General features: G+C 37.0%; 1 protein-coding gene across 2 annotated transcripts in view; it reads left to right on the top strand.

Moving 5' to 3' along the window:
* LOC149063845 (uncharacterized) overlaps positions 1-16,465 on the top strand; it is a 115,698-nt gene that overhangs the window by 97,094 nt on the left and 2,139 nt on the right. For both annotated transcript variants that reach the window (XM_089255262.1, XM_089255263.1), the window contains exons 26-39: positions 4,854-5,012; positions 5,878-6,168; positions 6,330-6,914; positions 7,022-7,189; positions 8,302-8,334; positions 9,331-9,486; positions 9,658-9,825; positions 10,071-10,235; positions 11,977-12,180; positions 13,693-13,929; positions 14,734-14,824; positions 14,911-15,049; positions 15,154-15,384; positions 15,518-15,583. In XM_089255262.1, coding sequence (XP_089111388.1) covers positions 4,854-5,012; positions 5,878-6,168; positions 6,330-6,914; positions 7,022-7,189; positions 8,302-8,334; positions 9,331-9,486; positions 9,658-9,825; positions 10,071-10,235; positions 11,977-12,180; positions 13,693-13,929; positions 14,734-14,824; positions 14,911-15,049; positions 15,154-15,384; positions 15,518-15,583 — 2,693 coding nt within the window. The remainder of the gene's footprint in view (positions 1-4,853; positions 5,013-5,877; positions 6,169-6,329; positions 6,915-7,021; positions 7,190-8,301; positions 8,335-9,330; positions 9,487-9,657; positions 9,826-10,070; positions 10,236-11,976; positions 12,181-13,692; positions 13,930-14,733; positions 14,825-14,910; positions 15,050-15,153; positions 15,385-15,517; positions 15,584-16,465) is intronic.

Here is a 16,465-nt window from a genome sequence, read left to right as displayed (position 1 = left end):
TGTTCCCACACGAACGCGTTCGTTCAGTACGTGTAAAACGAAGATAAGATTCCTTTTTCTTTTTCCCTCTCACTGTTTGTAATCTGTTGTATATATTTTTTTTATACTTGAAAAGCCGATTTTTCGCTTTTTGCATATTCTGAGTCGATGTTTAAATAAGGGAAACAAACATTTTTGTTAATCAAGAGTTGAGACCGTGTGAGTATTTCAATTTTAAAAATTTATATTTTTTTCCCATTTTTCTCTCCACTGTTTCCGATGCTTTTGAAAAAAAAAAAAGGCTTGTGTTGTAAAATATGTTCAGGGAGAGAAACTTTTGAGATAATGTTATATATGATTGAAATTATTCTCTGTCATCGAGAAAGTGTTGAATTTGAATTTTTTTAAGAATTTCCTTTGTTAGGATTTAAATTTTTCGGCATGTCGCGAAACAAGAATATTTATATATGATGTCGCATATCGTTGGAAAGCTAATTTTTTTTCCCCACACAATGATGTTAATGTTTTTTCATTTTGATGAATATTTATGCATTTAATCCGGAAATCTTATACTGAAAATTATTGTTGTCATTATAAACTTTGCTGAAAGCCGTTCATTTTCTTAAATCGACCCCGTGACCAGACCAGACCAGACTTAGAATTTTACGATGGTGACTGGCCCTTGAAGCGGGCCATTAGCCAACATAAGGGCTGGGGCCCCTTGGGGACCCCCGATGAAGGGACAGACAAGTGAGTAATGTATGTGTAGTTGTGAAAGTGCATGTATGAGAAGGGAAAGTTTGGGAAAAAATTCCTCTTTTCGCAAATTTATGGTCACTAATGGTCTGTCGACTATTAAAAAATTTTTACGTTGAAAAAATGCCGCCACTGCCTTACGTTATTAGTATTATTATTATTAGCTTCGCTTGTGAAGAAGCCCGGTCGGGCGACGCTTTGATGTCGTCCTTGGCGTTTCTCATTGGTTGAGACGCTCACTCAGTTCCCTATTGGCTGGAACCTGTAAAAATACATATTTCATGCACAAAAATAAATGTTTGAAGGCAATGATGGAAAAAAAAAGAGAAAGTATTAGTACGGTTATGCATGAAAGCTGGGAAAAAATAAAGAAACAACGATTAAGAGAAGAAAAATTTACGAACACGATTTTTTTTTTTTTTTTTTTTGAAGTCACGAAAAAATTTTTTTAAGTTTTTTTTGAAGAACGATTTTTTGGTTTTTTGGACAGAACAAAAAAGATGGGGAAAGGAAAAAGAAAAAAGATCAAGAAAAATCCGATTAAATAGTGAATTTACGAGAAATTCAGAGTGAGGCCTAATCTTTTTTTTCTAGAATATTTCCTGCTTCCGCGAGAAATCTCTCAAAGACGGCTTGCCTCTCTTTTTTTTTTTTCAGTTTTAAAATGTCCTCGAAGCATATTTTCGCGAATTCGAAGACGTAATATGTCGAATTTGAGCATTCTGCCGAGTCATCCGTCGAAGGTCCAGAGAGTTCAGCGCGGCTGATCGCTGATGGTGCCGGCGAGGGTGCGGCATCTCTTGACTGCTGCTCGGTGACTGGGCTGCTTTCGGCTATAGGCTTCGGGAAATTTTCTTTTTTCGTAAGTCCGTAGATCGAGTAGGTGAGCGGAAGTCCGTAGAGATTGGACTTGTGCTTCTGCTGGGCCCACTTTTCACGTTGGACTTGTCGATTTTCGCCGGTGTTGTTTGGCTCGATTTTTCAAAGTTCGGTTGATTTATCGATGGAGCTGATATTCTTTTCCGCGGGGTTGATTTTACACCAGTACTGCTGTCTTTATTCAGGACACTCCTGGGGATGAAGTCGGTGCTTTTTGCCGTCGGCTTTGCGTTCTGTGGTGACGAACGGTTTATTGAACGGGTGGTGTTCAATTTTTCCGGGCTTGTGCTTCCCGATTTTAATTTCCGGAGTTCGGCTAAAAATGCACTGCATTTTTTAAAATTCGCTGGGTGTCCTTCTGAATTGCAATTTACGCAGAATGGCTGATCTTTTCCGCGAACTTTCGGGCACGAAATCGACCCCGTATTGAGAGAAGATGTTTTTCTTTTGGTTTCATGTTTGTGTTCGCGCCTCGTGATACAATTGGATAAAATATTGGATGACGCAGTTTGCGCGACGAATTAGAGGGTGCGCTTTCTCAAGCCCCGCCCATCACTCAATTTACATATTACCACTGAAAAACTTTGGAGGCGTGCAGTTCATCGGGACCAGTTGCACGAGGGAGAACGGTCCCGCCGTTGAAGAATCCCCCCCCCCCCCCACGTAACTTGAAGAGCCCCTGAAACTCAAATCCCAAGTCAAGTCACTCAAAACCCCTATGTAGGTCTGAACTGCCAAAAGTCGTAACATTTTACTTGAGATGTAAGTTCAAGAAAAACAGTATGAAGCATCGTCTCGTCATATCAGTTGCTCCAAACTGATCCAGAAAGGAAGGTTTACTGTCATGCCAGAAAGATGAAGCCCAACAGCTGTCTCTTGCAGTCCAGTCCAAGGATGGTACTTCGACCACACTACCCCGAGTGGTAGTACAGATGGAGAACTTTGATGCTCCGACGTCGTAAAGTATGTGCACGGACCGTTGCTTCAGCAGATACAGAGGACATTAATCGTTCAATTCGCCAAGCAGATTCGCCAGTCAAAAGGATGACTTATGAGAAAACGAACTGTCCGTACTGAGTGTTCAGGTTAAAGGGAACTGTTCATCGAAATCCGGTTGTCAAGAATGAAGTGACCATAATATGGGAGATGTGAGTAAATTTTCTCTTACAAATTTTGTTGAGTGGTCAGGAAAAACCAAACTGCAGCAATATTTAGTTTTTTGTGTTTTGCACCCAAATAATTAATAATTTTTGATAGGTAAAGTAAGGTATTTCAGCATCTTTTTTTTCTTTTTAGTATTTTGTTTTTGGTTATATGAATTAAGAATTAAAGAACCTAATGTGCATTTAGACCTCTGTGTGTTGACATATTATTTTTTCTTTGTGACTTAATTGTTTCGGTTAAAATGCTGTAGTACATATTTATTCAGGAGAATTACTCACCGACACACAAAGGGTTATTGCGGACACGGTAACAACTCAAAAATGGTACCCCACTAATATGATCACCAGGCCAAAAGTTTTCTTTCTTGGAGTACTGTCAACTTAAATAGTACTCAACAATTTTGAACCACAACATAATTGGTGCCGTGAAAAACAACCAATCGTCACACTACCATCATCCTCACAGATGAGAACTAAATTACCAAATGTTGCTCTTGCTTGTGATAGAACTGGTGTGTCTGATCGATCAGCAGCAATTATTGCGAATGCTGTGCTGGAAGATATTAAGTTATTGATGAAAAAGTATCCAAATATGGCAATAGACCTGATGAAAATAAGGCCTGAAAGAGCATCACAGAGTTCTTTTGCAAGATAAAATTCCTAAAACAGAATGTACGAGGAATATATTTTGATGGTCGAAAAGACACAACCTTAGCAAATGTTAAAGAAGGTGATTCTTTCCAACTGGTTATAAAAATGGTGTTATAAAATTAATAGAGAAAGAAATAGGCTGTCCTTTTTGCAATGGCTTATTTGTCTTTTTCACTTCAATGAGTTACCTCTAAGGCATAATGTGAAGCATCTAAATGAATGTTCCATTAGTCCACACGGGCTTCAAGGTGATATCGGACAAAGATTGGAAAATTGTGAAATTCAAACCAATCTCTAATAACCTTCCGATAATGGACAGTGACAACAGTGATTCAAGTGCAGATTAGATATATCTTGTGGAAATAATACAAGCAAAGAACTGGGAATCAAGAGAATTCTGAAAATTATAAATGAATGATATAGTTCCCCCCCCCAAAAAAAATGGTTTATTTTATATATGTATAATGTGTAAAAAATTTTTATAATGTGCACTTAGAAAAGTCTTTTTGTCAATCTTTAGAGTCCGTGAGGAACCTCAAGATATTGAAATATTTTCCTGATTTTTGGTATAACGTCTTAAAACCTTGAAAGGCATCTTTTGAATACTAAGGCAACATCAATTTCCAAAAAAAGAGAAAAAACACCCTTTTTCGTTCCACCCTAATGTATATGCCTTTACAATGGTTTGCTTCTTCTTTAATGCTGCCAGTATTAGTATAATAGTTTATTTCTTTAGTAACTGGTTTGTCACTTTTTCAATCCTCCCAGTAACTGAAGAAAACTCAGTAATTGCTGGGTATTATGGCTAGTTATTTATAGCCCCGTTTACATGTGCAATATTGTGGTAGCATTGGGAGCCCTAGCACACACTCTTGATGACTTTTTTCCTTTCATAAGGAAAGAAATTGCGAGCAGTCATTGGCGAAAATTCTTGAAGCGGATTTTAAACTCTATTTTTCTATTCCCCATGTAAACGGAGCTTATAACAAGCACATCGATCACCAAGCTTACTAATTACCATTATGCTATATTAATCAATTATTTTCTCAAATTACTAGTTGATAATGTTCCCTGTGAGCTGTGCACGTAGGAGGCTGAAAACACTTCTGCGTTGACAGAGATTTTGCTGCACAGAAGTAATTCACTACATTCTGTAAGATAGCATTTTGTTCTATAATCCTGTGCAAATGTCAAAATTCTGGGCTCATAGTAACAATGGGTCTGCACATAGAAAAGTTAGAGGACTCATTGCTGGCAGGTCACAATAGAGAGCTCAGAGACAACATTTAGCCTGTGGGTCACCCTCCCGCTATGTGACCTTTGAATGGTTGAATTCTTATGGGTTCAATGCTATTGATTGAAAAGAAATCAACTTCATAAAGTAAGATCTGTGAATTTATTTTTTTTTTGTTTGTTTCATTAAAGTTTGTCCAGATGGATCTGAAGTCCACATTTGTCCGGATGACTTGTGTCATGGAAAAGTATGCCTTGCACATCCTAATGCTACATGCAACATTGACCCTTGTGGTGGCTGCAAAATACAGTTTTTGGATGACTACAATAGTCCAGTTGATTGCAACCATGGTAACGCTATTTCCTTTGTGCTTAAAAAATACTTTTATATTTGCAAGTCATGAAAAACTAAAAGAGTGTAAAAAAAAAAATCAATTTTCTGTGGGCTGTAAGGCTGTTGAACACTACTTTCATTGTTGTCCAATACAACAATTGTACACTCTAGAAACACTTTTTTCACACTTCACACTGTAATATCTCAAAAACAAGAGCAAATAAAACTTTTTCATGTTAATATGTTCAGCAGGTCAAAATTCTAAGGAAATGTATTTTCATGTCAGACAATGTCATTGTTGTCGAGTGTAATTAGTTTCGATGATAGTGTAGCTTGCGAAATTGATGCATATTTGATCATCCGGGAATTAGAAGCTACTGATTAGTTCAAACCCCCATAATATGATATAATTGAGACAAACACCCCCGGTCAGTAAAGATATGATTCCACACAAGTTGTTTTCAAATGCTAACATTAGGTTTAATGTCCTTTTTTATAAATTAATAACAAATTTAAACTTCTCAAAAAACACCTTAAACATGAAGCATACATTCGTTAAATGTGTCAAAAAAATAAGTAAATATCAAGAATATTTGAAATATCATATCCAAGAGAAAGAGCAAGTGCACAACTGAAGAGGAACCATATTTGTTATCAGTGTTGGGTACGAGTCTCATCACACAGCTTCCTTTATGTAAATATGGTGAGCGATGTCAGGGATTTGAGCAATGCCATAAGATAATTGAAGTTTTATTGTACAATACCTTACAATGTCCATATTGAGTAAGAGACATACAATTGGATTTTTTTTTACACAATGTCTGAAGCTTTCTGAAATCGATAAATATTAATCACTTTTATTTAAACTGCTCAATTTTCCAGATCTTACCGCCTGCTTTGCAGAAGTACAAAAAGTAATTAACAGTGGTATATTAAAATCGAGGAAATTCATAGATGATGATATCCTGCCAGAGTTGCAAGACGTGGTGGAAGAAATTTCTCTGCCCCCTCCTGCCTATCCACCCCCGCCGCCGCCACCTCATTTCATAAAGCGTCGTCAAGCTGTGTTTGACTATGACCATGAACCCAGCCAACCCGTTGCTCTCTATGATTATGAAGCTCCGGAGTATGAAGATGATGGTTATCAGAGTATGCAGGATGTTGGCATTCATGGTAATGTAAAAATTTTGAATCGAACAACCTCTTCATACTTTTCTGCATACAATTCTGGAAAGGGGTTTCGCGAGCATCAAAACTATGAACATGTATATACTTATATGAATCTCATATTGCAACTATGGGATGATCATATTAATTGAAATTTTTCTTTTTAGGCATTCAAACCATCATTCCAAAAATGGTTATGACTCCAAGAGTACAGACCATAAACATTAGAATTGGACATCACATGGTCCCACAACCACCTCGCATGGAATCAAGAATGATGCCAGTTTTCCAGCCATTCCTCATGCAGCCCATGCAGGATCTCATAAATGCGCTCCCCCAAGTTGAAGTCATGGGTTCTTCTCAACGTCTGACCATAATGGATGATGGTGACACTCCTTTCATGGTCAGGTCTTCTCCATCACTGTTATCTATCATGCGCAGCATTATTGAAGGCTGTCAGGAAGGGTGTCATTTTAACCCGTTTTGTATGGGAAGCAGGATATGTTGTAAATTTTACGGCGGTGCATGCGTGTGCGTTTGCTCACCAGGCATGATTGAAAGGAATAGCCCAAGAACAAGCATAAAATTCAGCGAATGTCCACCTGTCAATATGCAGTTGGTCAATCCTTTTACTTGCTTGTTTGCTAAGGGATTTTGTTCTCGCGATCAGGACTGTGGCGGAAGGCAAAGGTGTTGCCCAACAAATTGTGGAACTCAGTGCATTGTGGTAGCAGAAAAGAGGAAGAAACCAGGTGAAGATCCACATAGAAGTACATTTATATATACACTTAAGTTCAGAAGTCAACTCTTCTATATGTTATTTTATGCATTATTTCATCATAACTTTTTTCTCACTTAGCTGTAAAAGTATCACCAGCCTATCTTCAGGCTGCTGCTCCAAGATGTTCCGCTGAAGGTGGATATGCAATTACACAAAAACAAGGGGAACTAAGTTGGTGTGTTGACCAATTTGGTAATCCTTTACATATGACACTCACAAGGGGTTCTGTGGAGTGCAATAGCAACGGTAAATAATAACTTTTATCCAGCATAAACTGTCGTAGAGACTTTGCTTCATATTATTTAAGCATTCAATACAAGGGAATTGTATTTCAACTATGAACGTGAATAATTTCAGAATCAATGGTGAACATTTAGCAAACAGAAGTCCCTACACAACAAACATTTCTGCTGTAACAAAATTTTTGTTGGGACGCTCAAATTTTTGTTAATTGACATTATCTACATTGCAAATAATTTGAGTAGCTCACATGCTTTCATGAAGATGAGTATCGTTGACGGAAACATTGAAACCGGTGATGAGCAGAACAGCAAAAAATTTTGACAGTGTTTGGCAGCTATTGTTACTACTACATTCCAACATGCACCAATTTGTTAGAAGTTATCCGCAGAGGAATATGGATGTGGTGCATGTGTGGTTTAGTAGTAGTAGTATTCATTGTTACTAGATCAACAATGGTAAAATCTTCAATCATTACACTTCACTCATAGTTCAAAGAATAGATGGTAGAGCACTATAATAAGTATTACACTGAAACAAACTTTGTTGGGTTCACAACACTGATACATACATTCAAACATGTAACCAATTTGTTAGAAATTATGCAGAGGAATATGGACAAGGTGCATGTGAGGTTTAGTAGCAGTGTAGTAGCTTCACCTCCGTAGACATTCTGCAGCACTTCATTTGTATCTGTTGCAGTTTTACATACTTTAAAACAAGTTCATATTGATTCCCTGCTCCATTACACAATGCACCAACAACTCTTACGTTACAGCCAGCGCATGAAAAAACAAGCGCAGATGTTAGGTAGCATAGGGAAGAACGTAATGCTCATGTGGCAATGCGTCTGGGCCATATTTTCAAAAGCAGAGGAGAATTCACCTTACTTACTGATCACACTTTGTATCTTCATAATGAATTCTGTATATTACAATTTTTTTAATGGAATGAAGAGACTTCTCTCCAAATTTTTTTTGGATGACTTTTTTACTAAATAATGTAATAAAATATTCTATGAATATAAGATTGTGAAATTTCCATTATTACTACTGCAAATTTTTATGTTATGATTTTTATTTCCACTCATTAATTAATGCATTTATCTTTATTTCAAGGGACTATCACATCTCGAGTCATGAAAGGGCCAGGTAAGTACAAAGTTTACCTGTACAGGAATGCTTGATTGTTTTCCCGTTTTTATCAATCATGTTACAATTTGAAATAATAAATGATAAGTTTCCATTGAGAACATTAAAAGTTCATATTTATTTGTTCAGTTAAATATAATTATACTTCTCTAAGTGAAGGGAACCTAAAAAAAATGTTCATTGCAGTGAACAACAACGAACATGATGGTGAGAATGGTATATTATTCAATCAATATATACTCAAGTAATTATTCAATCAATATATACTCAAGTAATTATTCAATCAATATATACTCAAGTAATTATTCAATCAATATATACTCAAGTAATTATTCAATCAATATATACTCAAGTAATTATTCAATCAATATACACTTCATTCATAATTAGAAAAACTGATGGAAGCTCTACACATAATGAGCATTACACAGAAAGGAACTTCACGTCAAAGTTCACTACACACACATTCCAACATGTACCAGTTTGTTAGAAATTCTGCAGAGGAATATGGACGAGGTGCATGTGGGGTTTAGTAGTAGTCATGCATATTACATTGAAATTGTTTATTTTTGAATTTTTTCAGGCTGTATTTTATTACAAAATTATGCATTTATAGCTCTCGAAATGTAAAAGTCTCTAATATGACATACTTTCTACAATTTTTTTGCTCAAAAAAGAAATTCAATACACTTTTATTTATTACACTTGTGGAACTATTTTTGCATGAATGCTTTGTACCAGGGGCGTAGCCAGAAATTTCGTTCGGGGGGGGGACCACTTTCATTTCGGGGGGGGGACCAAAGTGACAGAACAATGGATTTGGCCATCTTTTTCCCTTTTTCGGTCATTTTCTCACATTTCGGGGGGGGGGGGACCAGACCCCCAAGTCCCCCCCCTGGCTACGCCCTTGCTTTGTACACATCGATGTTATTAGAAAAAAGTTGCATATTATGTAAAATTTGCCATAACTTTTTCATCTCATGACTTTCTTTTCAGTTTGTGCTGATCCGAAGAAAATTCCAATTGTGTGTAAGGATGCTTGTCTTCAGGCAGACTGTCCACAGCATCCAGAAGCTATATGCCTTGCCGATCCATGTGATAACTGCAACGTGAAGTTTGTTTCCCCTGAGGGATCTCCAGTGTTATGCCAAGGTAAAAAAAAAAAAAAAATACATTATTGTTCTGGAGATGTTAAAAATACGAAATTCCACAACAGGGAAATTGCCCAGTTAATGTAGAATTATCATGAAAATATATTTATAATGCACAAGAAAAAGAAGAGATGCTCAAAGCAATTGAATTCGCTACTATTTTTATTTACAGAAAAGTGTAGTCAACCTCTTTCAGTTGGAAACTGCCGTAGCTCTCTGCCTCGATATTTCTTCAACCATAGCACGAATCAGTGTGAATTGTTTTTATTTGGTGGTTGTGAAGGAAATGATAACAACTTTGTGACTCTAGACTTGTGCAAGGAAGAATGCGAGAGGAAAGGTAATTGTTGTGTTAAGAACTGGAATAATATTTTGTGCATGGTTTTGGAGTTGAAGCAGTGAGAGTGTTAAAACGAGCTTTCATAATTGTGGGAAAAATTGTTATAACAGACTTCTCATTAAAAACAATTTTATTTTTTGCTCTGTCAAGTAATTTCTATAATGTAAGAACATTCCTGCCTTATTTGCATTACAAACGCCTTCCTGAGCATATCATTCTAATTTTGGCAATTTTTTGTTGGACAGTGCCACAGTGTGAACAGCCAAAGGAAGTTGGACTATGCAGAGCGCAGATCTTCCGCTGGTACTATAACCACAATACTCATCAGTGCGAACAGTTCATTTATGGAGGATGTAGTGGAAATGACAATAACTTCGAAACAAGGGAAAAGTGTGAAAGAACATGTCCAGGTGAGGTATCAAGGAAGCATAGCGTTGATATTTGATTGTCTGTTTGAGTAATCATGTATATACAGTTGAACCCTGTTTTAACGAACACTGTTATAGCAAAAAAAAAAAGTCTTGTTTTAATAGATACTTTTCTAATCCCCCCAGATAAGTTTACATAGGAAACTGAGAGACATGTTTAATTTGTTGCCAGCAACAGTACTGACTCACAACTGCACAGGCCAACATACTTAAGGCTACAAGTACATCCTGAGACCACAGAAATTTGTCAGCCAATTAAAATTATGCAATTTTACAGTATGACCATTTGCTCTGATTATGCGAATCACTAGTGTTGAAGGGACATTGGGGGGGGAAAAAACAACAAAAATGATCTTCAAGCCTGAAAAACCAAGTTTCACCTGACTATGGCAGTGAAAACCTAAATCAGAGATTCTCAAACCTTTTCCCACCCACGACACCCTCCTTCCCTAATTAATCAACTCATCCGCAGCAATTTGACCAAGAATCTTTTCAAAAACCTTCGCCAGTGCTGCCAGTCCGCAGTGCTCCTGACAAAGGTTGGAGCCACATCAGGACATGGCAGTGCACAGTTTGAGGACCTCTGAGCTAAGTGCTTGATATGGTATTCCATGACACGCCAAATATTTACAGAATGGTTGGATCTTGATTTACTTGTAGTGGCGTCGTTGAAAAAAATTGTTTTTTTTCATGAATATTCAATATCTAGGGCTTCAACCATCCTGTTACAAGCCATGGATCCAGAGCGCAGAGCGATTGCATCCCCACCCACTAATAAGGAGCAAAAAATGCAATAATATGGGGAAAAATGATTCTGTCCCACTAAAATATGTGACTTGGGGTCACCACTATTACTTCTGAACTGTATGGGCTTCATGCTTTGCCGTTATCCAGTTGCACATTCCTTTAGGAAATTTCGAAAGAATTGGCGCATGTCAGAAAGTGTTGTGCGTTTAGGCATGGCACTACTAATGTAATTATGATGTCAGCGCTATATATGCATGTTTTGTGTGTCAGAAGTGTGTGTTGAGAGAACTTGGGAAACATGCTTTCACTTCTTACACACCCGAAGTGAAAGTGACAGATACCTGGATTTTCCTGTTCATGTAAAAATCATGTTTTAAAGATCTGTCTCCTCTCTGTGGAAAATCTTTTTAAAATGGGAGTGGCTCTCAGACCCACATAAGTTTCTGAAAGTTGGAAAACCAAAATCAGCAGAGGCTCATGGTCACTACATGACCTTAACTCCTACTGTTGTTCTTTGACACATCACCCTGAATCCATGCCTGACAAGCAGGGTGGCCTTACCAGACGCAAAAATAATAACCGGGTCAGAGGCGTCTTGATAATTTTGGGGCTCCCTCAGCCTCAAATTTTATATTGGGAAAAATATTCTGTGGGGGAGAGAAGAATTGAAAATTCAGAAAATGAAAATCCATAGTAAATGCAAGAAATAATTCCAACACCATAAATATGTCCAGAAATCAATGAAAATGCAGAAAATTTCAGAATTATTTCATTCTAGATGAAAATGCAGATTTCCCCAAAATTTAAGAATGGAATTATTATTACTGTAAGTGCAGGGTCCGGTGTCACCACACCTGTTGCACACCACTAAGGGCAGCTCCGCTGAGTAGGACTTAGAGGCACACTCAATGATGCAACACAGAACAGTACTGTCTCTGTATTGTTTTTACATAAGTTTTTTTTTTGTATGCTACAGATTCTGTTATTTGTCCGTGGATAAATGTCAATGGTGAGGAAGTCAAGCCATGCAGCAGATCTTCAGCTTGTGCAAATGTTACGTGTCTTGGCAAAGAGGATGCAATTTGCACTGTTGACCCTTGCTCTTGTGAACCCTCATTTGTTGATAATGATGGCAAACCAGTAAGCTGTGCTCCAGAGGAACCCGAACTTATCCCTGAAGGTAAATATTTGTTATATACCACACGATACTGTTATTATGAGTGTAGTTACAGAAACTGGATTACCTTACAGTAGGAATTTTCAATTCAACATTTTCCGTGTTCCAGCACCAATGCCTAGTATTAGAAGAACGAAAACATGACAACTCTGATGTTTTCAATCCGTAAAATAGGACTTGACATGAATAGTTAACCCCCAGAGTGTTCCCATCATCCACAGATGATGGCCGTAGTAGCCGGTTGTCATCATGTGATGATTCAAATTTTTTTTTGAAGATGGAATTCTTTAAATAATGTATAGATAGCGTACACACATATATTCTGTTTTTAAATTTTTTTATATTATTTCTCCATTCTCTGATGTTGACGGATCGGTAACACTCTGCTTCACATCTCCAAGAAGAGATTTCAAAGCGTTTCCTGGGGATGGGTCCATTCGGAAGTCCAACAAACTTTTATTACATTCTGAAGAGGTACAAAAAAAAAGAGCAAGAGAGAAGCTGAAAAATTTGTCGCATTAACATTTAAAAAAATGAAATAAGAATCATCTATGTATAAGTCATAGTCATAATAAATCAAGAAATGTCCGTATGTAAATCATGATTAATCATTGAGAATCGTCAACTTATAAATAAAAATCAATTGGCAAAAATAGCATAGATAAATCATCATTAATCAATAAGAATTGCCAATAAAAGAAATGATATTCTGGCAATGCAAGTTGTGCATGAATTTCAGCTCGTCACTGATCTCGTCAGACAGAGATTGAATAGCAGAATATTCACTGTGTATAGTGGCATGTTTCCCTGAATTATATTTTCTGACAAGTTTGTTAATACTGTATGGGCTGGATGTACATTGTTAAGTAGTGGTTGAGTTCCTGCCTGCCCCTCCCCCCCCATTCTCCCCAATCACTATTTTGACTGTGATTGTGAGTTTGAACCCAGATTCTCCATTCATATATCTTTTTTTTATCGATTATATTATATTTTCAACTGTATTATTTGAGTTTGTGTACCATCGATCGTACACAAAAAACAACTGAAAGAAAAAGGGAAATTGTTTTTACACTGCCACAGTGAGAGAAGCATTTCTCTGACTATGCCCGCAGCATAAGGGTTAATGAAGACTTTTCAAGCTTAGAATAAAGCACAAGCATTGAGCATAGGCGGAGATAGACATGGAAGTCTGGAGGGGCACGGCCATTATTGCTGGGGGGGGGGCACGATGATGATGATGATGTCAATTCATGTATACATATATACATTAGATCAGTCGAATCTACCTTTGATGATGCTGCCCCCCCCCCCCCCCCCCCCGTATCTCCGCCCATGGCATTGAGCTCTATTTCTTGGGCAACATGGTACTCGCAAGTAGCAGGTTTAAGATGCTTGTGTCAACCTCATACAGCGCAGCATTTTATCATGATTTTGTGAGAATAAATTTTAATACAGTATTGAAAATGATTCAATGAAAACAATCTTTCAAAGGTGATTCTCGTTTGTATTTCTCAGAGGGAACAACATATCTGCGCAGAACACCTGTTTCTCCGTTCAATACTCGTTGCCAGAGCTTGCAAAAGTGGCACCTTCTGATCGGTGATACAACGTATGCACCTCAGTGTGACGAAAACGGACAGTTTCATCCGGTGCAATGCTCTCGCTCTAAAGATCGTAAATGTTGGTGTGTGGATGAAGCAGGAATGCCATTACCTGGTACATCATCGTTCACAAAAGGAGTGAAAACTTGCAGTGAGTATAGCGTTCATAAGCAGATCACCTGATATTTTTAAGCATGTAATTGCCAAATTATTCAATTAGGAGAAAATATTTAGGATGCCTAAATGATAATTTCTTCTGCTAAACCCAACATTTTAGAGGAAATTAATATGCCCAAGCTAAACACGTTTATATGGGGAGAAAGATGTTCTCTCCACTGGTTAGTACAAGATTTTTAAGAAAACTGGCTATATTTGCGGGTGAGGATTTGTGGGAGAAAATTCATGTCTGCCTATGGACCCAAACCCTGGTCTTTCGTATGCCGGATGAGTATTTTACCCTTTAAGTTGTGGGAACAGAATCTTTCTTCCTTAGAGCATACTTATATGCTAATGGCTTTACAGACATGGACGGCGGAGCACTCAACTAGTAGCTCATAAATGACATCAGACCACCAGGTGGTGGTGGCTGATCTGCCTAAAAATCTTGTATCAACCAAGGGAGAATACATCTTTCTCTACGTATATGTTGCCATCTGTTGGCCTGATGTCATTTACAAGCTATTAGTTGAGTGCTGCTGCTTTCCATGTAAGGAGCCATTCAAAATATACCTACATATGCTCCAAGAAAGAAATATTGTTTTCCATAGTATAGGGGTTGAGCATTTTCCCGGCATGTGAGTGACAGGATTTTGAGTCCCGTGGAGGCAGAAAAAAATTTTCTTTGTAAAATCATCTCCAAATATAGTAGCCAGTCATCTTAAAAATCGTGTATGTGTTTTTATGGGTAATTTAGTCCAATTTCTTTTTTTGAAATTCTTGTTTTCCTTTCTTACAGAATTCGTTAAAATAAAGAAAATTGAGGTAACATTAGCATTCACCCACGATGACGCTGCTTATGTACAACTCATGAAACCTGCTATCAAGAGGTAATTCATAGTTTAACACGTTTTAATTTTTATGTATTAATATGATAACTTAATGCGAATGATTTTCTAGAAACACTTATTTACAGGGTGATCGAGCAATTCCTGAAAAATCTCAATTCTAACTCTACTGAAGTTTCAGTCAATGTTCTTCCTCATTACACTCTTGTCATGTTTACATTAATGGGATATAACAAAGTGCAAGTCGCATACATGCTGGAAGAAATGGTAAGCCGTATATGTTAGAAAAAATATTCTGTGTGTACTGTATTTGTCAGAGTATATTTTTTCCCTTGTAGGAGTCATTTCTGAGTGTTTTCTTTGAATTACAGATGAGAACGGGTAAAGTGTTCATCGTCCTTCCCAAGTCGGAAATGCCTGGAGATTACTCTGGTTCGTACTTTTACCACGAGCTTGATTATTCCGATGAGAATGCGATGATCACACCTGATGGTTTAACAAAGGCAGCTTCAGTTCAGGAATACAACTGGACTATGTTCGTAACTCTACTCGCCCTGGGAATTTCAGCTTTGTCAATCCTGTTCTACGTTTTACTGTGCTTCGTGAGTGCATCTATTTTTTTTTATCTTTGTTTCATTAAAGACATTAATATTTTTTTTTCATTGATGGAGGTCATGTATTTCTATGCAGATAAAAATACATAAACTACATCTATATGCTTTTTTTTCTCTACAGCTTCAACGAAGAAACAAAAAGAAAGATGACTTTGAAGAGAAAGAGAAACCATCACTTTTGAGCATGGTAGGTAGATGAAACATTTTTCAATTAATTGGGCAATAACTCACATAATTTAAATAATATACAGTCGATGCTCGATTTTACGAACTGGTCCTCTGTCCTGAACAGCATGCCATAGAGCTAATGTTAAAATCCGCTCTATTTCACAAACTCTCATTTCTATCAACTTCCTATTTTACAAACTTTGTTTCTTGGGTTATTTTATTCTTCCAGCGGCCTCAGAGTTCATTGTAATCGAAAGTAAAGTTCGATTCAGACTCTCTATGTATTGTATCATAAGAGTCAATCACTAACATACAGGTATTTTGTGAACACATACCACTAAGGAGGGTTCAGTTGTTCACGGGGGTGACTAGGAATTGAAGATGCATTGACAACATAATTCGCTCTTTGTGCATTATGATTGGATAAACTGGTGGTTTGAGAAATGGTACGATACATTAGGTTATTGACAGGCCATTTTAAAGTTTGAGAGTTGATCAAACTATTTCAGCCAACTGCTGTTTGTCTACTTTCCTCTTCATAATAATGACAAAACGGAAAAGATTGTACATGACAGATGAAAATTATTTTGAAAGAAATTCATAGGTGAACTCTTGCTGTGACAGAAATATCCAAAAAGTAGTTATGTTATATGTATGATATATATTATGTTATAGTAGTAAAATGTTATCCTACATCAGTTACATGGAAACTTATATTTACCGAAATGTTGCGATGAAGGAAACAAAAATAAATGGTTTTTATGGAAATCATCAAGAAGTCGAATGACTAACTCATTTTTATTTTCCACATTTTTTTCGTCTCTATTATGACAACAGATAGCTACTCATAGACTCTCATGCTTTTTGCCGATATCGGTAAAAGAAAAATTATTTTCCTGTA

The sequence above is a fragment of the Pholcus phalangioides genome, unplaced genomic scaffold (genome assembly GCF_987345545.1).
Source record: "Pholcus phalangioides strain wild (caught in Gottingen) unplaced genomic scaffold, Ppha-v1.0 ptg000042l_1, whole genome shotgun sequence".
NCBI classification, from domain to species: domain Eukaryota; kingdom Metazoa; phylum Arthropoda; class Arachnida; order Araneae; family Pholcidae; genus Pholcus; species Pholcus phalangioides.
Note: the sequence above shows the minus strand (reverse complement) of the source record. Positions and strands in the feature narration are given on the sequence as shown.